The sequence below is a fragment of the Nuphar pumila genome, chromosome 13 (assembly GCF_984573655.1).
Source record: "Nuphar pumila chromosome 13, dmNupPumi1.hap1.1, whole genome shotgun sequence".
NCBI classification, from domain to species: domain Eukaryota; kingdom Viridiplantae; phylum Streptophyta; class Magnoliopsida; order Nymphaeales; family Nymphaeaceae; genus Nuphar; species Nuphar pumila.
In genome coordinates, this window is record NC_143261.1 from 3,530,919 (window position 1) to 3,555,370 (window position 24,452).

At 39.6% G+C, this 24,452-nt stretch overlaps 3 protein-coding genes and 1 pseudogene across 4 annotated transcripts; 2 read left to right on the forward strand and 2 right to left on the reverse strand.

Annotated features, from left to right (window-relative positions):
• The first annotated feature begins 1,117 nt into the window (after positions 1–1,117).
• LOC149817542 (N-terminal nucleophile aminohydrolases (Ntn hydrolases) superfamily protein) lies at positions 1,118–7,107 on the forward strand. 2 transcript variants are annotated; one of them, XM_089985232.1, is made up of 8 exons: positions 1,138–1,293; positions 1,374–1,483; positions 1,603–1,900; positions 2,761–2,825; positions 2,944–3,327; positions 3,400–3,458; positions 4,100–4,204; positions 6,712–7,107. In XM_089985232.1, the coding sequence occupies exons 2-8, from the start codon at positions 1,424–1,426 to the stop codon at positions 6,935–6,937; spliced, it is 1,197 nt and encodes a 398-aa protein (XP_089841358.1). In that variant the 5' UTR covers positions 1,138–1,293; positions 1,374–1,423; the 3' UTR covers positions 6,938–7,107. The 2 variants fall into 2 exon arrangements, with proteins under 2 accessions (XP_089841357.1, XP_089841358.1); XM_089985231.1 differs by having other exon boundaries at positions 1,118–1,483.
• Positions 7,108–8,177: 1,070 nt separating this feature from the next.
• DUO1 (myb-like HTH transcriptional regulator family protein) lies at positions 8,178–9,959 on the forward strand. Its single transcript, XM_089985445.1, has 3 exons — positions 8,178–8,404; positions 8,983–9,256; positions 9,468–9,959. Exons 1-3 carry the CDS (start codon positions 8,178–8,180, stop codon positions 9,957–9,959), a joined length of 993 nt encoding a protein of 330 aa, XP_089841571.1.
• An 890-nt stretch (positions 9,960–10,849) lies between these two features.
• Positions 10,850–15,116, reverse strand: LOC149817544 (anaphase-promoting complex subunit 8-like; annotated as a pseudogene).
• Positions 15,117–16,874: 1,758 nt separating this feature from the next.
• SHOT1 (Mitochondrial transcription termination factor family protein) lies at positions 16,875–18,685 on the reverse strand. Its single transcript, XM_089985446.1, has one exon. The coding sequence runs from the start codon at positions 18,683–18,685 to the stop codon at positions 17,015–17,017; it is 1,671 nt and encodes a 556-aa protein (XP_089841572.1). The 3' UTR covers positions 16,875–17,014.
• Between the last annotated feature and the right edge of the window lie 5,767 nt (positions 18,686–24,452).

A 24,452-nucleotide genomic window follows, 5' to 3' on the forward strand; every position in this document is an offset into this window, starting at 1 on the left:
GGTTTTGGCTTACCAAATGCAACCAAGCGATCCCGATTCATTGACATCCCTACTTGCACAAAGATTGATAAAAACAAAATATACTTTAAAAACAAAAAACACATACAAAATATAAAACATTATATAAAGGAATATTTAAGTTATTTTTATCTTGGATATTGCCAAAAAAGAATGTAAATATTGCAATAAAATTGTGAAATTTTCTGAAAATAAAAATAGCCAAATATTGTGAAGATAGTACTATATTTTGGCAATTTAAAGTGGCAGTTAAATATCACATTTGTTTGAGATCATGATATTTATTATGTTGATCGATTGTACGCTTTGGTTTCTTCAAAGGAAAGAAAGATTGTACTCTTTGGATCATAAGAATTGCTGCTTGTTATGATAATTTGTCCAGAAAAATATATACTTCACTTTTTTAGATATCGCTTTTATTTATTTCTTTTTTTCTTTGTTTTATACTTTATGGGCACGTTTGTGTGTCCCAAAAAGTGGGCTGTTTCCTCGGAAACGCATCGATGGGCTTGCATTTTTTGCCGAAAACCCTCGATAAGCGTGACATTTTACACGTTGGACGTGGGTTTTCTGCAGAAACGGTTCCGGTGATGGGGGTCCCTATTTGTGGCAGATGAATCCATGGAAGGGTGTGCAGCGCGGCACCCCCATTCCCTGAAGTGCAAACGCTCCCTATGGGATTTCATTGTGAATCATGCCACAGATATCATTTATGTTATTTGTTTAGCAAAAAACATGTTTTTGCGTAGTCTAAATATGTATTGTAATCAGGTTTCACAAGCACTTGAAAAAGCCCAAAACTTTGAAAAAAAATAGTGTTTTTACATCAAGCCAAACGCAGTTCCTAATAAACAAAAATGCTAAACACAAACTAGGGATGGCAGTGGACCCGGGCAGGGGATAAGGTCTCCACCCTCGCTCTGTGCCTATTGGGGAGTAGGCTCAGCATAGGCCTTCTAGCAAGGAATGCCTTTTCTGCATTTCGAACTTGTGACGTCCCGTCAACTGACAAGTCGCCCCTACCAGATGAAGCGAGCCCTTGTGGTCCTGTGGACTGGTCGTACTACATACAAAGTTACCTTGCAACTGCGGTGTTCTTGCTGGAAAGTATGATAAAGTCTGAGTGTAGCCAATTGTGACCCAACGGCTAACGTATGCCCTATGAATCGGGGAGCAAAGACGAGTCTGGGGTAATGGGAACTTGAGTCGACGAGTAGATGGTGATGATGGAAGAGCGAAGCAAGTGCAAGGCATCGTCTGCTTCCCGGAAATTAGGTGCGATTTCATCAACTTAATCAAGGACAAAACAATGGAAACTAACGGGCTTTTGATTCTCGAAATCACGGTGCGTGAAGCCTGAAGAAGAAGGGCAAACGAGCGAGATCCCCGTTTGGTTGATTTGGCCATGGCGGATGTGGCGAACAAATTCATGCTCTTCTTCACCATCGTCTTTATAATCTCATTCGTAAGAACACCCACCTCCTCAATTGATCTTTTTCTTCATTGTTCTCGTCTTTTCTTTCGTTTCCTCTACCACCACCATAGTCATCATCTTTTTTTTTAGCATGCTCTGTTCTTGAGCAGGTACTAAGGGTGGATTCTCAGGTTGCTGGGAGAGAAGGGGAGGGGTCGGAGCTGGTGGGTGTTCTTCTTTTGGAAAAGGATGGGATTTTGGGGCAGAAAGATGGGATCTTGGGGGAGGAGAATGAAGTTTTAAGGGGTGAAAGCAAGGGTTCTGTGGGCTACCCTTTGGTGGTGAGCACATGGCCCTTTGTTGAGGCGGTTAGGGCCGCGTGGGAGGCTGTTGGTAATGAGCATTCCGCCGTTGATTCTGTAGTTGAGGGGTGTTCCGCATGTGAGAAATTGAGATGTGATGGCACTGGTATGAAATGTGCAAGCCTCAGCAACTATGGTCGTTGTTAGATTCAATTTGGTTTCTTTTCTTTTTCTCTTTATGAACTATTTTTCTGGTAGTAATTGATAGTGCAACGTGGGACTAAAACTTTTGATGTTGTCGGTGGGTTGCTGCACTAATGCTACTGTAAAATTCTTGGGTTTCTGCTTTTTGTTGAGTTTTCAGTTAAAAGGAATAGCTAGTCTGGTTTTTGGTTTGCGTTGTTTCCAAGAGTCTCGTAGGTTATACTCATGTGGAGTCAGGTTCAGGAGTTCATGTAGAATTGGTTCAGTGAGAATCTTTATAGATGGGAGTCACTGTGGACCTGGGATTCTTGCTTCACAAATATTTTGCGTCGACTGGCAGTTTGTTTCGAAGATATTGCCGCTTCGAGTAGTGGTTTTGCTAGTTTCTTGTTAGATCAGGTGTTTCCGAAATCAGAAGCTAATATGAAGACTCTATCTGAATTTGGTGCAGTCAATATCTAAATCATGTACCTTTTTCACAATTTGCAGCTTGTATTGTATTTTGCTATCCTTTTTTTTTAAATCAGATTTATCTGCATCTGTGGGAAATTTCTCCATTGATGATACTATTTTAGAAAAATTTCTGTAGAACATTTATTTATGCATCCAACTCATGGTTTTCTTATCTTCATTGTTAAAGCTAAGTATTATGCTTGTTTAATATGGAATTGTATGCGTGCGTGTTCTTCTTACTTTTTCATCTGCATCGGAACTTGGTATAAGAGAATAAAGGCGAAAGTGCTATTTGGTTATTAGATTGTTTAATAGAATTTCTGGATCATGTTTTCTCTGGGAAGCTAACATGATTGGAGATGCATTTAGTTGGGCCTGGAGGAAGTCCTGATGAAAATGGAGAAACCACAATTGATGCTCTGCTCATGGATGGGGTAATCAACTGCACGGAGTTCCCTTATGTGTTTGATCGCCTTTTGCAATATGCACTTCATTGATTGTCATATATATTGAGCAGTCATGCCTGATTTTCTTGTCTAAGGATATTGGTAGGCAACCATGGAAGTCGGGGCTGTCGCTGCTATGAGATACGTAAAGGATGGGATCAGAACTGCAAAATTAGTTATGAGACACACTAGGCATACTTTGCTTGTTGGAGAGATGGCCTCGAGATTTGCAATTTCCATGGGTCTGCCAGGACCAACTGATCTTAGCTCCCCAGATTCCACAAACAAATGGATTAAATGGAAGGAGAATTCATGCCAACCTAATTTCTGGAAGAATGTTGCTCCTGCTAATATGTGTGGACCTTATCTTCCTGTGAATGAAACATTGACCATGGCCAACGGGTGCAACAGTTCAAGGCCGTTATTGCCAGATTCCTGTCATATCAACCGTTACAGCCATGATACAATCTCCATGGCAGTCATTGATAGGGTAAGTAGTGATCCTTGCTGACTACTTGGGTTTCTTTTCCATGTCCTTGATTTTTTACTTTATTTTGCTTAGATGGGGCATATAGCTGTTGGTACATCAACAAATGGCGCTACCTTTAAAATTCCTGGCAGGTAAGCAGTTAGATCAATTTGTTTTTGCCATCAAATATCCTCTCTTTTTTCAAGAAATTTGAGCATGAGGCAGCAATATAAAAGTTATTTAGAGACTGAGACGCAACTAGTGAAGAAATTTTGTTCTGATATTTTCAACATGATGCATATTGGTTAAACCAAGTCATCAATAAGTCATTAACAACTCCAGTTAAGTTCGATAGGTCTTGCATTTTTTTGTTTTATCCCATTTTAAAGAGAAGAATGGCATTCTATTCCTATTTTCTTAATGATGTTGCACATTTCTTTTAGTTTAAGCAATGTATAGCATGAGTTTTCATAGATGTTTCAGAGAAAAACAAAAAAATGACAATGACTTCTGTATTAACTGGTGCTTATATTTTTTACATCTGAATGTCACCTGGAATATTCTGCAACAATTAAGTGACAGTGATTCTTGTCCCTCTGTTAACCTTTGATAGTTATACAATATGAAACCTTTTCATCCCTGAAGTAATACAGGATGAAAGAATCTATAATCCTAACTGTATGCTTCTGGGATTATATGGTTTTTTGTTTTATGACCATGCTACAAACCATTTGAGTTGTTATTTCTTCCATAAGTTGTAGTTGAAGTTTCTAACTTAGTCAGTTCTCTTCAGGGTTGGTGATGGACCAATTGCCGGCTCTTCGTCCTATGCTGATGATGAAGTTGGTGCTTGTGGAGCGACAGGTGATGGCGACATAATGATGCGCTTCCTTCCCTGGTAATCTTTGTTTCCTTGTATACACAAACCAAAATCGGCACAAGCTTGGCAAAATACTGGGTGACTCAGTTTCACAAACTTGATGCTGATTCTTGACTATGTTCTGATTTGTACTGAAATAGAACAAATCAGAAGCAGATTTCTTTTTTATTTCAGTAATAACCCGTTGTTGACTTTGGTTGAGAATCATCATATTTTCATAGTGGGTTGACTATCCAGTTCATGACTTGGTAAAACTTCGAACACTCAGTTGTGATTTTGTTTATCTTTTTTCTTTTTGGCTTTGTTGACTTGATCAAGGTGGACCATCTTAATTGTATCTTTTGTTTCTTGATTTTGGTGTTGCTTACAATGCTTACCACATGCTTTGTAAGCTTATGCTCATAGACAGGTTTGATTAAGGTCTTGCGTCAAATCAAGGATTCATGCTGATTATGTGGCAAACTAAAGATACTACGATACTACCTTGACTGAGTTTTGATTGACTTGGTCCATCCTTTTCAGTCAACCAAGTCAAGGAAGTTTCTGTTGAGCATATAAGTCTTCTAAGTAATTATGATCAAGTCAAATTAAGTTAAGTCAATACTGAGTCAAGCGAGTTCATGCCAGGTCATGAGTGGTTTATTGATGAGATTTTGCATGACACATGGAAACTTTTAAGGCTCAACGTGCAGTGGATGTAATATTGGTAATCGTCTGAATATCTTTTTGGTTATTATCTGTTGAATGGTTCATACCTATGTCACACGGACACTCCATTTTGCCCTCCGTACCCATGTCCCTTGTCGACACGCTTCAACACTTGGACACGCCATGTTACCCTCCGTACATACAAGTTTGTATTCACTATTCAATTCATAATTTATAATTATATTTTCAATATATAATATATATTTTAGATATAGCATATATATTTAAATTATATTCAGTTTATTTTGTATTTATGTGATATTTAATATATATATATATATATAGCTGTGTCCCCGTACCTATATTTTTTGGAATTGCCATGTCGTACCCTCTGCACACGTACCTTACCTGTACCTGCACCCATACCCGCACCGGTACCCAGGTGACATAGGTTCATAGACTGGAATTCATCTCAAGACATGAGCTGGTTCCTACATGGGTAAATATCTGAGTTTAACTGTTTCAGTGAATCCTGAGAAAATTATGACTCCATCTCTGTGTAGGATTATAGGAAATTTTTACTGCATTTTTATGTTTGATTGCATTGTACATACGTGGAATATTACCTGAGACATGAAGAGCTGTCCCTAGTTGTGTAAATAAATGAAGTTTTCGGTTGGCTTGTTGCATGTTGTGCAAATCACATGGCTCAGCCAATGTCTCATTCCGTGTCTGTGATGACTTAGTTGGGTATGCAGATTTTTCAGTGGATGTTTTCTTTTATTTGGGATGTGTTAAGGTGTTAGAGTTGTTTAATATTCAGGCTGACTCGAGCAATCAAGATTCAGTCAGCTCATTGGAGCTTATAGATACAAAAACTTGGCTCTGTTCTCATTCCAAAGTACTTGGGCTACTATGCTGAACCTCGACTCTGTAGTCTTGGTCTATCAGATTTAAAAAAAAGGTAGTTGACCCAGCCGAGTTGACCAACTCTATGGACCAGTTCCAAGTCAATCATGTCTCCAGACTTGTTGCATGCCTCACCGGGCCCAAATCAATAGACAAGATTGTACTATGGTGGCTCGATAGTGATTAGTACTTTCACACTAAAAGGAGAATCCTCATAGATAGCTGAGGGGCAGAATGGATCATTGCTCAAATGTTAGAAAGGTAAAACAATCAGTGCAATCATTAAGCATCATGCACTTGTCTGTTGCTTCTTGGGCATAATGCAATTATACACAGTACTTGGGAACACCAGATTTTAGTTTTTTTTTTTCAATCCTACAAGGGTGTTTTAAAATTAAGGTAAAATTACATAATGAGCTGATGTGGATTGAAGTTGTGTCAATTTGTAGTCTGCAGTGTTTAAAATATAATACTTCATAAATGTATTATTAAGCATCATGCACTTGTCTGTTGCTTCTTGGGCATAATGCAATTATACACAGTACTTGGGAACACCAGATTTTAGTTTTTTTTTTTCAATCCTACAAGGGTGTTTTAAAATTAAGGTAAAATTACATAATGAGCTGATGTGGATTGAAGTTGTGTCAATTTGTAGTCTGCAGTGTTTAAAATATAATACTTCATAAATGTATTATTTTCTGTTTCCAGATTCTCAAAAATAATCAAGCATCCCTTATTTACTGGTACAAACAATTGGCTCTTTTGTGGTGATCAATCTTGTGGCTTTGGCCGTTATTTCCCTCAATGTCCATCTTGAAATTTCTCTGAATTTCATAAATACACACGCAGATGTGCACTGCTTCTTGATTGATGTTTTACAAGTCCATATCCGAATCTTGACTCTTAAGACCCAATTCACTACTTTGGACTAAACGTCTAAATGTCCTCTTTTTTCCCTTGAATTGCAGTTATCAAATAGTGGAAAGCATGAGACTGGGCATGGAGCCCAAAAGAGCCGCCGAAGATGCAATTTTACGAATCACACGAAAATACCCGGATTTTGTAGGAGCTGTTTTTGCTGTAAGTAGGAGTGGTGTGCATGCTGGTGCTTGCTATGGATGGACATTCCAATACTCAGTGAGAGGTCCAAACATGAAAGATGTGGAAGTGTTCACTGTTCTACCTTTAAGATGATTTGCAGCAAAGCCAATCTGCAGACTCATAATTCTGTGACGGTTGTTACTGTTTCCTATGCCATATGCATATGCTGGATACAGACATGTTCTTTTATAGGCGGCCAATGGCATGCTCTTCATTATTGTATAGATTGAGGTGATCCATAATGAACTTGATTACTATATGCTGGATAATTTCATGAAAATTTCCAAAAAAGGCACCTAGCTTTTGGTCTATTTTCAAACACACGCCTTACTTTTGAGATATTATGAATACACGCTAGCTAACAAAGCAATTCTTAAAAATTAGACATGTATTTGTAATATTTCAAAAGTAAGGCTTGTGTTTGTAAATAGGCAAAAAGTTAAGTGTGTTTTTGTAGAATTTCTATTTTCATGGTATCTTTTGAGTTGTCCACAAGGGCTCTGTGCCCGTTCCTGTGAAGTAAAAGCAGAGAAAATAAGCATATAGCAAAAAAGAGGTCAATCAAAAAGCTTCCAGTACGTATTAATGTTAAGAAAGATTGCATTTGCAACAAACGAATGAACAATGAAAAAGAGATTAAGGGTGGGGAGGAGAGAGGCTAGCCGGCAGGTCAGTATCCTCCCACCACCATCCCTGAAATTCCAAAGAAAACACGCGACATCGCCATCTTTTTCCCATGTTGCAGTAAGAATGCGGGAGATGGGATTTGTTTCTTGGTCATAAATTAATGCATGACGCTGCACAAACCCTTCTATCTCGCCACCATATTGGGGTACCAAATATCACGTTCAGGAAGAGCGAGAAAGGAGTAGTAAAAATTGATTTCCATTTTTACTGACGGTTTAAGCCTAGACACCTTTTAAGAGAGAGAGACGTGATGGACGTGGAGGGAGAGAAAGAGAACGGTTTCAAGGACGCTGTATGTATATATATATATATATATATATATATATATATATATATATATAGAGAGAGAGAGAGAGAGAGAGAGAGAGAGAGAGCAGTCTGCGGCTGTTGGAGGAAAACGGTTTCAAAGAAGTGGGGGAGTGGGGAGACATGGGGCGAGACACCGCTTTAAGAAACTTGGAAAAAAAGTTCAAAGTTGATAGCAAGGTGGCAACTAATAATTCCTGACTATACATTTGAAATTTGATTGGTTAATTAATTGCGGCTTTATATATAGCAGTTAGATTAGATAGTTAGATATTTGGATTTGGACATAGATTTTGTGTTGTTATAGACAGTTGGTTTTCTTCAGTAGATCACTTGGAAGATGATAGAGAGTAGCAGCAATGGTCAGATGGGCACCAAAAGTGCAGATATGGCGCCCCCCATGAGGAAAGGGCCATGGCTTCCTGAGGAAGATGAGATACTGTTGGAGTACGTCAAGCAATATGGTGCTAGAAATTGGAGCTCCATTCGATCCAAAGGTTTTCTACCACGGACTGGGAAATCTTGCCGTCTGCGTTGGGTTAACAAGCTTAAGCCTGATTTAAAGAGGTATTATCCCCTGCATCCATAACCAATTTCTTGTAAAAGACTAGACATCCTCTGTTGGTTTCAAATCACATGCAACTCCAAAGCTTATACACCCGCTTGTGTTGGTGTTTATAGTGTTTTTGGTATGCTCTGTAAACGGAAGACAGTAATTAGTGGCATTAATATGGTTGGGACATTAATGTCATAGTTTCTGATAATCTTGTTATATTTATAATATTTCCTTCTTTGCGGTCTATTAATTTCATCACTGCTCGTCCTTTTATTTTTCTCCCAAAAGAAGTCCTACAAATTTCTGATGAATTAGTATTGGCAACAAGCCTAGAAGTTTAGTAGCATTCCTCAGTTTAGCATGGTGCTGCACTAAAAAATGGCAGGGCATGCTTCAATATCACTTGTGAGTGTTAGTTGGGTAGCAGCAACTATTTGTTATATTTTAGTCTGTCTGAATTAACAATTCTTGATTAATTACATTATCCACGATCTTGAAAGATCTATTTACAGTCTGGGTAATAGTTATTATTGGAGATTGTGTTCCTATATTGGCATTGTCTTTTCAATTTTGATGATGGGTTACATAGCAGTGGGTGTAAATTCTCACTTGAAGAAGAGAGGATAGTGATAGATCTGCAAGCCAAATTCGGTAACAAATGGGCCAGAATTGCTACTTATCTACCGGGAAGGACAGACAATGATGTTAAGAATTTCTGGAGTACAAGACAGAAAAGGCTAGCAAGGATCCTACTAGCTTCAGCACCAGTAGAGGCCTCGGCACGGGCTCCAGCTCCAGCACCGGCAGCATTGCCTCACCTACCTCCCAAACTGGATACAATGGATGCCAGTGTTATAGATCTGGTTGCAAAGATGCGATTTTTTCATGAATTTTCATTTTTTGAGGTGAGAAAAAATGACAATTTATTTGTTTTTCTTCATGTAATTACATTAAGTGCTTATCATACCGTTATGCTCATTGGGTTTAGTTAACAAGAATGAAGAAAATCAGTTTCTTTTAAAGTGAACAGCCAATTGGCCATTTTTCAAAATTTGAATTCCTGGTCATCCTTAGGTGCCACCTCTCAACCCCTTGCCATTCTCTGGCGAACCTCAGAGTGGTCATGCCACAAATCCCACAACTCTCGGCAATGCTGATGTTATCACCATGGTGCCCTTGCCGGACCTGGTCAACGATAATTTCCTAGGTTCGGATGGAAACATCAATCAGCCCCAAGAGCTAAAGTGTAGCATCCAGAAGGCTGAAGACGACCCAACAAGCAGCTACATTCCACAGCCCCCACTTGATGCCCAGTTTGTGCCCATGAAGGATGAATTCACTGCCAGATTCTGTGATGGCCCTTTTCCGGCAGACATTATCGGCCAGGACTCTTTGAACCTCCCACTTAGTTTGCCAATTTTTTATTATAATGAGAACAAAGTATACATCAAGCAAGGAGATGCCGATGATCCTGCAACACCTGACAGTTTCTTCGATGATTTCCCGGCAGATATGTTTGACATTGCAGAACCGGTGCCGACACCTACAACACTACCAGATTGGTGAAGTGTAATGCAAGACTGGCAGTTAAAGTAGTGATACTAGCACACTTTGCTCCATTGATCCAACAAACAATGGTAATGTGTTATGTAATATAGGACCGGTACCATACTTTGCTCTTTGTACAGTTAGTGTCTCTTATCCTAGTTTCTTTTGCTAATTTGAACAGTGGCAATCTTGTTGGCCACAGACCCGGTGTTGTAATTTGCATGTTTCATTTACTGCTGGCCCATTCACTGCTGAGCCATTCTGTGTTAAATGAACTACCAAAGTTTGATTTAGTTTCAGTCTTAGCAAGAAATAGAAGGAACAAGGAATGAAGTCTAAAACCAAATTCAGGAGAGGATTAAAACTAGATGCCAGCTCAGATCATGTCTGGCCCAGAAAGGAGATAGCTAGGAGGCAGTGTTCTTTGATCCATGTCCATTATTTGAGCTTGAGACAAGTCTTCCAACTCCCACAGTCTAAAGTCAGATTCGAACTCAAATTCAGAACCACCAGCAAAACAGCCAAACCTGTCTGAAAAAAAAAATACCAGATCCCAGCCAGTTCCATTTACGAATATTGGACTCAGTATTTGGATAGAATCCAAATTCATTTGCATTCATGCAATGTGTTTGATACATTACAGTCATTACTGCAACATTGAAAAGGACTGTGCCCCCAGCTTAGACTTTTTCAAGTTTCTTCTTCATCCACGACCGGCAAACAGGATCGGTAATAAAAGTTAAAACCATGCGGGTCTCATCTAAGGAGCCTTCATATCATGGATAAATCTGGATGATAAAGTTCCTCTGGAAGGGACACTCCAATCTTTTTATATCTTAAAAATCAGATTACAACAGCCCGGTAAAGAGCATTGATATTAGATCTCATCGAAACTGCAGAAAGTTGCTTTGCTCCTCAAAGTAAAGCCAATTTACAATTCTCATTAGAGCTGATCAAGTGAATGAACAGTTCATGGTATGAATTGATCAACCTCCATTGAAGGAAAACCAGACTGTGAACTTTTCAATCCCATAAGATCCTTTGCAGTCTCCCTCTCCTAAGTTCACAGTGAGCAAGATCAGGAAAACAATTATTCAAAAATATCCAAAAAGATTAAACAGAGCACAATCCTTATGAACTTTCAGAGTACCAATCATTTCAACCATTTCAAAAACATTTGCATTCAAAATTCATAGAGTTTCTGCAAGCAGAAAAGCTTTCACATATCAAGAACTAGAAAAATTTAATCTATCTAGCACCACAACCTCAGCTAAAAGGTACTTAATCATTAGAGCCTTAAATTTTAAAGGTCGTGATAGTACGTGTTCAATGCAGAAAATGCTGATTTCCAAGTCAAAATAATTAGAATGAGACAGCCAAAGTTGCAAGTTGGTTTGCCAAGCTGAATCATAAAATTTTCAACCATCTTGGAACAAGTTCAAAACTTCCTGATGTTCACTAACTAATTAGAATATGCAGTGTGAAATGCTAGACAAATTTTGCAAGATAGAAGGCATTGATCTGTTCCAAAGGGGAACTAGCAATACTGTCAAAGTGAAGAAAAGAAAATCCTTTCAGCCACTTGAAAACTGAAACCAGACTTGGCAACTCATATTCAGAGTCAATATGTATTTCCAAATCCACAAGGAACCTAAACAGACAGAAAATAGCAGAACTCTTTCACCCTCAACCTTAGCTGGTAAAGATGTCAGTCTAACATTGGCCCTAGGTGGTCAAGTGGTAAGATGTCGATCAAAACAGGATCTTTTATTTTCTGTGTGTCTTATATAGGCTAAACAAGATGCATGGCCCTCTTTTATGTTATCTGAACAATCAATTCCATCTCAAGCATTCAAGTAATATCAGAAAGGACCGACTTCATAAGAAAAGAATGACAGTTATAGCAGCACTCCTTCATTTTAAGTACCAACAGAAAGGGAAAAAAAGATAACTAACCAGTCCAGTGTAGTCAAGCAGCCTGGTACAGTATATTTGAGCTTCCTCATGCTTGTTTTGAGATTGACAGTATTCAGCAAGAAAACTCAGAGCTTTTACCACATTTGGACCCTCTCTTTGTTCTTCATCCATTCTCTGCAAATCAAGTCTGTAATATGTTGCAGCCTGATCCTGACGATCAAGTTTCTCATGCAGCTCTGCTAGCTTGGATATTGCGATACCTTCTCTCTTATTATAGTTTGCTGCCCGTTTATAACACTTGATTGCTTCTTCAAGCATATTAAGTTGCCCACTTTCATAGCATTGTGCCATTGCAACCCACATACGAGCATCAGTCGGCTGAAGATATGCAGATTTCCTATAATAGTAGAGAGCATAGAAAGGCACTGACATCAATTCATAGGTTTGGCCTAACCCATACCAAGCACGATAATCTCAAACATTTATATCGACAGCCGTCCGATAAGCATCAACAGCTGCAGCAGGATTCTTCATCTCAACATACTCATGTCCCATAAGCGTCCAAGCTGATAAATATTTCCTGTTCAGTCTCAAGGCCCTGCGGAAATATATAACAGCCTTCTCATGTAAACCCTTTAGACTATAATAATTGCCAATGATGCAGCAAGATTCAGGACGGTATTTATCAGTCAAAATTACCCTATGGGCAAGACAACTCAGAGCAGAACAAGACTCTTTTGCATAGAGTACATTTGAATATACATCCATAGCATCCACTCGATAGGGGTCATTTCTTAGCAGATCATCAAAGATTGCATGTGCTTCATCAAACTCACATAAACTATATTGAGATGTTGCAATCTGAGCTTGAATGTAATCACTGAAGCTGAAGCTTCCTTGTAGATATTCATATTTCTTTAGGGATTCACCATACATCTTCAATTCCAGGTATACGCTTGCTAGAAAGAAGTCCTTCATCCAATGGTTCTTTATATTTATATTCACACTATTCAAAATATCAATGGTGGTGCAGAGTGACAAGTTCTGACCAAGCATTCCAGTTCCAAGGATAGCCATTTACAGATTCAATGTGGATGGTCCGAGCAAGGTCATCACAGCCTTTCTCACGAAGAACAACACCATATAAATACAACCCAAAAGGATCAATTGAACCATTCTTGCGAAGCATGCACAACTCCTGCTCAAGACCAACTAGTTCACGGTTAACAGTAGTACCCTTGCCAAAAGGACCCTCGAGTTCAATCATCTCTTCCTCTTTACGCTTCTCTCCAGCCTAAAGTGGGCAATTAAAAAGAAAACATGCCAAATCAGGTTACAGAAAAACTGAATGTCTCAAATTTTCGACATCACAATATGAAACCATGTAGTGAACACAAATGCTATTTTAGATCCATATATTTCTCTTTGTACATATAATAAATCCGGTACATTCTTAAGTATGAAGTAATAAATGTAATTAACATAAAGTGGAACAATGTGAGTAGATTATGTTAATAAAACCGAGAATGGGACAAGCAACCCAACCAGCAGAGAAAAGAAATGTATCAGAGAATAAACAAAAGGAAACAAACAAGTACTATGGTGTATCATTGATGGATAAAGCATCCTGGACATATGCCTCATGATGACGGCAGTTTCATGATAAAATAATATCAGAGAAGCTCAACTCCCTTGTGTCTCAATGATGCAGGACCATGCCCAGAGGCAGTGCATAAAGTTCTGCTTCTTCTTAACATGACAGAATGGAGTTAAAAGGGAATAGATAGGTGTAGAGCTATGTCACATGGACTCTTCATAAGGGTTCCCGCACCCGCGTCGACGCTGGGGCCTGTTAATGCTCACAATGGAGAGCGTATTTTGTTTGTCTGTTCATTTTTCTATGGTCCCCTGTATCCTTAGGACAGGCATCCCTGATGTAAACTTTCTCATGTTGGTTTCCCAAGAATCTCCGACTCATTTCACTAGGCTTTCTCAAATGCTCCTGAGCCCACTTGTTTCCCAGTATTTTGCCAAACACTGAATCTTTTAACTACTTTTAGGACCCCCACTTCTCACTTCTCCAATCTAACGCCTTCTCTAACAACTATAGGAACATTGCTTACAATTTTTGCAATCTAAAGCTTGCTCTAGCAACTCTGTTCAAGCAACAATGCTTCCTCAATCTGTACTAAAAGACAATAGCAAGCATGATCCCCATCAAACCTAGAACAGGTGGCCTATTTAAATTCTTTGTATGTCCAATCTACAACATGAATTACAAAATCCACCTTAGAGGACAAAAGAAGTAAAAGATGATTGCAGACTTGGTAGGTGAATTGAAACCAAGAATGTTGACCCGATCCACCAAAAGTTAGAGTCCACAGTATCTGATTCAAGTGATTTCAATAAACAATTACATTTTAAATCACTATCTTCCTAGTCCATTAAATGCTTCCATGCTGAAGAAACCAAAACATATACAAATTTCAAGAAACCAAAGACTGTAAAAAATTCTGTTTTCACGCATCCAAACACTAAATTGATAACAAGCATACCAGATAAAGAGCATAACCACGCAGAAACATAGATTTCTTCCCTGTATGATCTCTAAGGACATGTGAAGCTCGCCTGTACTCTCTTGAATAAAAATAAGCTTTTGCCAGCAAGTAGTAGTCATTTTCAATCTCCTCTTCCACAAGAATGGGTGTACCCACATAAGACATGGCACTGGAAGGAGTGGAGAAAACCTCACTGGACCTGAAGCGGCGCTTTATGCTCGAACCCCCTCGATGAGATCGGTGCTGCAAAGGAGTTGATTTTCCATGATCTGGATCCAGCCCTATCAATTGCTCCGCTGCCCTATCAAAGTCGAAGTTTGCATTTAATTTAAAAAATAACAAAAAAGGAAAAAAAGAATGTGCACAAATAGGAATTCTTATTCACGATCTTTTCATACTTTAGTTTAATGATTATACAAACGAGTACAGATTCCCATAATCTACAAATGAATGAAAATTACTTAAAACTTACGCTCAATATCACAATGATAAATCAAATGAATGAAAGCCACAACTAAATGCAAAAAAAAACATAAAGAGAGCACAAGGATTCCGCTGGTACCATTTTGCCGCAGAGTAGAGACAGCGATCTCCAAGTTGACAGATTGCAGTACGAAGCACGTTTCTGTACGTATCTCTAGAACTTGTAGCCATTTATATTGCACTTGTTGGGACGAATTTCGAATGCGTTCCTTAAAACCCACTTTGTCACATCAAGCACTAAGAAAAAAACATGGAAATTAATAAACCAACATAAAAAAAAATAGGCGAAATTTTTTACAACCTATGAAAAAAAAACTTATAAATGAACAAATAAGAGTAGCGAGATTCCAAAAAAGTACAAAAAAGAAAAAAACAAAATGAACGCAAGAAAAAAGAGAAAACCCTAAAACAACATGATCGCATGAGACGTATACACCACAAAGTGAGAGAAAAACAGAACCAAAACCAATCGAAGCCAAACGCAATCACAGATTCAGTTTAACCAAACACGATTAAGCGCGCAGATGATGGAACTAATCAAGGCTAAAATTATCAGATTATAAAGTGAGTCCAAGTCCTAATTAAGGATGGCAATGGACCGTGGCAGGGCAGGGGACAAGGTCTTCACTCTCGCCTTGTCTCAAAATTTTGCCCAACATCCATCCCCAGTTCAAACAGGGCAAGGCGGGGTGGATTCCTATTTCTCTCCGATCCATTGCCGTTCTTAAAGGCGCTTTAGTTCTTTTATTAATGGAGATCGAGGACGGAGCAGGATGGGGCGAGGGAAAGCATAAGTTTATCCCCGCCTCCATCCCGCACGGGTTTTGATTTTAACCTTCATCCCTGCTTCCATCCCCTTTTCATGTCTCCCATCTCCGGTCCAAACCGGGCGAGCCCTGTTTTCCTGGGTCCACTGCCATCCCTAGTCTTAATCTGTAATCTGGAAAACAGAAAATGCAAAAATAAAAAACAAATGCAACTTATTTGTTTTCGTGTGGAGCAAATAGGAATGCAAATACTGCAACAAACCAGGATAAAATTCATCAAGACAATATTCTCGATATTTCTCAAAAATATCATCAATATTTTGTTCCTATAGTGGGTTCCAACGAATACCATCATGATGGTTCTTGATATCAATGGTTCGGATCTAAGTATTAAAACAAAAATGGATTTAGCATGCAATCAAAAAATATAAAGTATATATGAAATACAAAACTTCTACAATCTAAACCATATTTAAAAAAAAATGGATTTAGCAAAATTCACTCAATAAATTACAAAAATAAGTATTAAAATAGAGAACCCTTAAAATCCAAAGATACTTCAAAGAAAAAATTGAGTTTAGCATTATTTACCTAATAAATTACAAAAATAAGAATTAAAATACAAAACCCTTAAAACGTAAAGCATACTTGAAAAAAAATGAATTTAACACCATTCACTCAATAAATTACAAAAATAATAATTAAAACGCAAAACCCTTAAAATCTAAAGCATATTTGAAAAACAAAATATGATTTAAAATGCATTCACCTAATAAATTAAAAAACATAGATTAAAATATACGAATCCAGCAAACAAATCAGATTTACATTCATCCAATAAATTACAAAATTATGGCCTAAAATAAAAAACCCTTAAAATCTAACCATACCTGAAAGAAAATAGAAATTCATTCAACAAATTGCAATAATAAGAATTAAAATACAAAATCCTCTAAAATCTAAGCATACAAGGAAAAAATAGAATTTATCACTCATTCACTCAATAAATCACAATAATAAAGATTAAAACACAAAGCGCCTTAAAATCTAAAAATACATTAATAAATAAATTTAGCATGAATTCATCTAATAAATTACAAAATTATGAATTTAAATATAAAACACTTAAAATCTAAACACCAGGCCAATGACTATTGTTTGATTTTGGGAAAACCTGGTAGGCCAGGAACGGATATTACAGTTGCAAATTGATAAACAAGTGCACTTCAGAACTGAAAAAGAATTGTACATTAATAATAAATACAAAGATTACACTGCAAGTGTGCAATTCAAATGAAGCTACATGAACTCCTGTTGGTTAAAGAATTAGTGCCCCATGCAAACCATTCTAACTTTTAAAAGAGAATGATTCCAACCATTGCTTTGGAGCAGCAGGATCAAACTTTTTCAGACAAGCAATGAATCGCTTCTCTGAAGTAGCAAAAATGGTAGCAGGGGCATAGTTTATCTCGATCAAGCCTCTCTCTCTAAGCCATGTAATGAAATTGTGCCGAGGTTTTACTCTTCTTTCCAGATCGAACAACAGATAACCAGGAAACTTTTGCAGATCCGGCAGTTGTAACTTAATTCCGTTGCGAAAGAAATTGACCTTCTGCTCGATCATGGTGGTGCTCTGGTTAAGGATTTTTGGTGACAAACTTATCATTTTCGAAACCGCAGAGAACTGGATTCCCAATCGAAGAAAACAGTTGAACCGCTGCTGTAATTGGTCCTTTGTGCCATGTATTTTTGGAATCGTTTTCCTTGCTATGTGGTTTTGACCGAAGCCGATTCCTTGTAAAAAATCCATCTTTTGAATCAGTTGCTTATCTTCCATGTTTTGATCATCCTCTACAGATGCTACATTGTGTTTCGGCTCTTCAATTGCATAAATGGTATCAAAGCCGACCAAGATTTGATGACCTCCATTTAGAATCCTGTTGCAGAACCAGTCTTGAAGGTCTATAGCTTTCATCATCTCGGGCAAATTCCCAATTCCGTTTCTGCCCAACACATGAGGAAAGCCCAGAACGATCGAGTTCGCCGATTCTTGATCCAAACCTATATAATTCAGATATTCCGGCATCGTAATCACGCAATCTACCATATCGAAATTCAATATCTCCGGATGACGAAGAATCAGCCAACCGGTATCTACATTCTTCATGCCCAGTCTAGAAAAGAAATCCACTTTCTCGATCACATTCTCCTCAGAAGATTCGACAAAAAAACGCAAACTCTCGCCCAATGCCTCCCCGATCTTCCCCTTCTCGCACCCGAGGTCGTAAAAGATCCCGACTTTCCTACAATTCTCGTAACACGAATCGACGCAGTGCGAAGTCGCTAATTCCCTTCCCAGCAAAACCCTCTTCAGATCATCAAACAAGCGTTGATCCTCACCACCTAATTCCCTCCCGCTGCTCAAAACAAAGGGAAACGCCAAGCAGATGCCGATGACGTGCGTCCTACTGAACCCTAAATTCTGAATCTCGCCGAGCCTCTCGCGCAGGCGCGAATTCTCGTGATCGAAGATGGAAACGTCGTGCTTGTACAACACCCCGAGCTTGTTCCAAGGGAACCCGTAATTGCAGAGGGTGCACAAGCAATTCAATAGGTTAGCGTTTTCCGATAGAAACAGACGATGGGTAGGCAAGAAACTCGCGATTTCCGGCGTGGGGATGCCGATGCTCTCGAGAAAGGGACAGTACTCGTTGATGGGATTGTAGCGGAGAAACCTCTGGACGTCGTCGAAGGCTCTGCTCCTCGAGAGCTTGAGGCTGAAGAGGAGGGTCTGGAGAAAGGAAGGTGAGTTCTTGCTGATGTTCTCGGCGTGAGGGTAGAAAAGGGAGCGGGTGGTGTGGAGGTAGTCGGTGAGGGCCTCCTCGGCGGGGATGAGGATGCGGGGGTCTCGGATGGCCCTTCTCTTTCGTTTCTGATAGGGAATGGCGAGGGCTTTAGAGTGATAAAGGAAGCGTTTTGTGAAGAAGGAGTGGAAGGAGGGAGAGTGTGGGGGATGCATATCGTCTCTGGTTGGGCCTTGTGGCGGGGGAGGAGGGTTTTAGGGTTTGGGGAGGGCTTTCGACATAGCCCAGAGAAAGAGAGAGAGGTTGGGGGTGAGAGCAGGTCCACCTACAATTGGATTGTGGATATGGGTCAAGTTAGTAGATCACATTTTTTTTTAGAAAGCACTAATGCACTGGATCTCATGGAAAATCCTCATGTTGCACATTTACTTTGTTTAACATGAAATTAGTATGGGCACTATTAGGTTCTCACAAGAGGGAGATAATGAATGGATCAAGAATTCTAAACATTTCTTACATACCCAATTGGATTTCTTTTGGATAAACCAAATTGATTTTAGTGGGGCCTTTACATTTTTTTTTACCATTAGCTTTTTGTGAAACTGACAAGGGTCACTCACATTGTTTCAAGTTTCTGTACAGGGAAGTTTCTCATTGCCCAAGGGTTTGTTTCATGCAATTTTTATGAAAATTTGCTGAGTTGACAATGCTTTTTCTTTTGTTTTTTCACCGTGAATGAAACAAATATCAAATCATCTTGATAAATAAGTATCATGTTGACATAAGTGGGTTTCAATTTTCCCATCACCTATCATTTTTATGTATGAATCCTTCCATACTTCTCCCCTATGAGTGCATTCTCTTGAAAAGTTTATACTGAAAGCATGTGTTACACATTTATATTCCTTATGATGAAAGGCCTTTCTTTTCCACAAAACAAACCGGCTAAGCTCAATGTCTATATGTGAATGGTCCTTTCCACAAGGTGAAGCAGGAAATTAGCTGGAGGTTGACGAGTGTCACGGGCTTACTTTTTTCAATAAGCCAGTATGGCGCGACGATCTTTTCTTACCGCCGCAAGCTTACTTATTGCTTTGTCACAGGCATAAAATGCTTCGCAAATCTGTGGCGCGCCAAGTTAGCCAGCCTAACAGCCAAAGGCCATGTATCAACACATTTTCATGTGTTTAATCATTTTCATTGTTCCTGCGCACCACCCCGTGCGCAGCTACCTAGCGAAAGCTGATCAAACGCATTTTCAAATGTGCATCCCATGTAGTTCATGCCGCTTAGTGCATAATCATCTCATACCCGCTATCACTTCCAAAAGAGGCATAAACTTTGCTTTGGCCTTGCGTGTCATAGAGCGTATTGCGACTCCATGCGCACGGCATAACAAAACCTCACCATTGAAGGAACAAGACCTTGCGGCCCCCAGTCCGAAGACCAGCTGATGATTGAACATCATAGCAAAGAGCACCACCCCAACTCATTCGTCGGTGCCTAGGCATTTACTCGCCTAGCCCCGAGTCACCATACTCGATTGGAACCACCTAAGGTGATTCTTGGGAGAATTACCCCTAACCCACAGACACCCTCGTGCGTCCAACCGCTACGCATGAGAAACATCTTACAAGTCGAGAAGTCCTTAACCAAAACTCTAAAGGCAACATTCTCTGATCCGTTGGTGCTGCTTAACCGAACAATGCTCCACGTCTGTGCCGCCACACAGTGATGCACTAACGACGATACCGATGCCCATCACATGTCATGCTACCACCGCACGTCACCAATCGAGCGAACGCATGCCACGCATTCCTACACTCGATGTATTTTCCACTCAGTAGAGCTTCGCACTGCCCATGCCCCATTCCGTAAGATCAGCCCAGGATATTCTTCCCCACCCAAAATCATTGTCGTCATCGACAATGCTGGTGCAGGTAAGAACACAGTCTTCACTGATATGTCAGTTTTCCTTTGTACTTGTCTTTGTTTTACTTTTTTTCTTCAGTCTACTCAACTTGTTTTGGTTTACATCCACCATCATCGCAACCTTTAACATGCCAAGTCTCATACCTTTAACGCATCATTGATCACTTATACAACGGTCTTCTGCTTTATCAACATCGAGCATCCTCTGTTCGTGAGACCCCAATGTAGTCTCAAATATAAACGGATCATCCTCGTCTGCACGACAAACTTGTCATCTCGATGCTCATGGTTAGGGTGCCTTCCAACCCCAGCAAGGACAAATACAAGTCCTTCGTGGTCCTCACAGAGAAAGATGACCACCAATGTGTGTCGCAGGGATATCAACTTCCTTAAGCACAAACTTGTGTTTTTTAATGGTTCAAACTAGTATTCAAGTGGGGGACGCCTGCTTACGTATCACCCCAATGCGGTCCTCCAAAGTGTCTTCCTGGGCACTCGTCATCACAAGGGCATTTTGCCCCAATGCTGCACTCTACTCCTGAAGTCAACACACTGAACTCTCTCTCTCTCTGAGTCAGCAAAACGTTCCCGCAGGAACCAACGAGCCACGAACAATAACTTTCTCTACACGCACAATTCATTGAAGATTTGCCAACTCAAGGGACAAAAAACAACGAGCCATCTGCTCAACGTGGGCACTCGGCTAACACACAATCTTGGAAGAGTATCTAGAAGTTTAGTCGAGTCTCTCATACCCAAAGGTGCAAATTCATTCAACCAAATACAACATGCATTTTCTGCATGCACAAGGCAAACATCATGCTCCACCTGTGAGCTTAACACACAACTTGTAGGAATCTTTGGCTTACATATGTTTCCTTAGCCAACTGAACAACAACCTTACACTTCTGCTTTTCATCGACAATATGTCTCTTACCATCCTGCCAACATCTTGCATCTGTGCTCAGCCAACCATACTTCAACTGCGCAAAATTACGTAGTCGAAATAAACCATCATCGCCCTCTTCAGTGTCACGTATCATGAAGAATAAGGTCTCTGTAATTTTTTTTGCTCTGATGCCAATTTGTCATGGCCTTACTTTTTCAATAAGCCAGTGTAACGTGATGATCCTTCCTTACCGCCGCAAGCCTAGCTACTTATTGCTCTGTCACGGGCATAGAATGCTTTGCAAACCCGCGACATGTCAAGCTGCCCAAGATGGTCAGCCTAACAGTTAAAGGTTGCGTACCAACACCTTTCCATGTGATGAATCATTTTCATTGGCCCTGCGTACCACCCCATGCGCAACTACCTAGCAAAAGCTGATCAAGCACATTTTTAAATGCGCATTCCATATAGTCCATGCCACTTAGTGCATAATAGTCTCATACCAGCTATCACTTCCGAAAAATGCACAAACATTGCCTTGGCCTTGCGTGCCATGAACCATATTGTGACTCCATGCGCACATCACAACAAAACCTCGTCATTGAAGGAATAAGACCTTGCAGCCCCCAATTCGAAGACCAGTTGATGATTGAACACCATAATGAAGAGCACCGCCCAGATTCATTCGTCGACGCCTAGGCATTCACTCGCCTAGCCCCGAGTCACCATACTCGGTTGGAACCACCTAAATTGATTCCTGGGGGAATTATCCCTAACCCACACGCACCCCCATGCATCCCACCGCTATGTATGAGAAACATCTTGCAAGCTGAGAGGTCCTTAACCAAATCTCCAAAGCCAACATCATCTCATCTGCTGGCACTGCTTAACCGAACAACGCTCTATGTCTGTGCCACCACACAACGATGTACTAATGACAATATCAATGCCTATCGCATGTCGTGCTACCACCACACATCACCAATCAAACGAACACATGCCACATGTTCCTACACTTGATGCATTTTCCACTTAGTAGAGCTCCGCACTGCACATGTCCCATTCCGAAAGATCGGCCTGGGACAACGAGAATACCTACGGATTTTTACTTTATTGGAGTGACAATAATACATATGGTTGGTGTCATGAATGCACTTTTTTTGCACTTGCTAAGGCACGCATGTGGTCTAGACTCCCCTAACCCAAAGGACTCTAGCAACCTTTCTCCACGCTTAAGGAACTTCGAAAGGACACTCCTGCAAGTCTCCGCCTTGCTGGCTTACTATTGTGTCAACTTGCTTAAGACACCCACATGCACTCTTTCACCCACTTAGCCAAAAGGCTTGATGCCTTCTTTGTTTTATTTCATAAGTTTGAAACTGAATAAATACGTCAATGCCTTATGTTTTCTTCCTCAAAACTTATATACAAATTTTTAGCCACTTAATAAGGTGCAACTTTTCACGTAGAAGGAGTTGCACCCGTTCACATCATAATGGGGTATCCTCTTCACGCACAATGAAGCACCGTTCCAACATTTGCACCCTTCAAGAGTTTTTACTTTATTGGAGTGGCAATAATACATATGGTAGGTGTCATGGATGCACCTTTTTTGCACTTGCTAAGGCACACATGCAACCTAGACTCCACCCAACCCAAAGGACTCTAGCAGCATTTCTCCACGCTTAAGGAACTTAGAAAAGACGCTCCCGCAAGTCTCAGCTTTAATGGCTTACTGTTGTGTCGACTTGCCTAAGACACCCACATGTACACTTTCATCCACTTAGCCAAAAGGCTTGATGCCTTCTTTGTTTTATTTCATAAGTTTGAAACTGAACTAATACATCGATGCCTTATGTTTTCTTCCTCAAAACTTATATACAAATTTAAAGCCACGTAATAAGGCGCAACCCTTCACATAGAAGGAGTTGCACCCGTTCACACCATAAGGGGTTGTCCCCTTCACGCACAATGAAGCACCCTTTCAACATTTATGTCCTTCAAGGGTTGCACCCCTTCGTATCGAGAGGGCTGCAACCCTTCTTGCACAAGGGGACACTCATCATCACCGTAGTGTCGCCCCTCACTGCATCAGAAAGACTTTGTTATGTTGTAGTTGACGATGCATCTCTTTTGGAGGTGTTGATCCCCACAACACCTAAATGCATATCTTGCAACTCCACTATAACGCCCCAAAATCTTGAATTTGTCAAATTTTAGAAAAAAATGGAAACCTTACAATCAATCGTTTTTTGAGTAAAAACAATGGTTAAGCGAAAAACAATATTTAATAAGTCGACGGACTTTGGATGCATTACAAACGAATTTTATTTTCAACACTTTAGGTTTGTATCTCTATATGTTTGTTTGAAACCGTGTAGATTCAAAACAACAAGATTTTATAAGAAGAGTTATTATAAAAGTAACTTTTATATAAAATTACAAAACATGCTCAAGAGTGAAACAATAGAGAGAGTGGGTTCTTGATATCATCGCGTATGTACGTATGATACAATTGTATACATACATGTCGTATATTGACATTCATTTATATACAAACCACCCCAATCGCATGTACCTCATAAATATTACAATTCACTTCATTTTTTTCAGTGATGTGAGACCTTATCAATGGCAACACTCCAACCAAACTAAGTATTAGGGGGTTTGCTTGAGTGCAAGCGTATATTAGCCCACTATAATCTATTTTTTGAAGAAAACAAATAATAGACAAGAACTTGATTCAAGAAAATGAGTGCAATAAAAATATACACCTCGGGCACACTTACACATATTTCTCATATATATGTGGTAATCACATACATACGCATCACATCATACGCAATCATGTGTATGCCTCAATTGTGTATGCTCACTTAAGATCTATTTAAGGGTTGCTATGTTACCTACAACCAATTAACAATTAAATGCTAGTTTTGTCTTTTATTGTTTAAGGTTCAACATGCAAAATAAACACTTCTAACATTGATTCTACTATTTTAAATTCTCCATCCTCCAAACTCAACTCTAGTTAGTTTCATAAATTAAATAGATATACTCACGGACCCCAAAAGATTTTTTATCAACTTTTAAAAACATTGTCGCAAATTAGTGCAAGGCTGGGCTATTTTTGTTTGCGGGTATCTAATTACATACCTTTG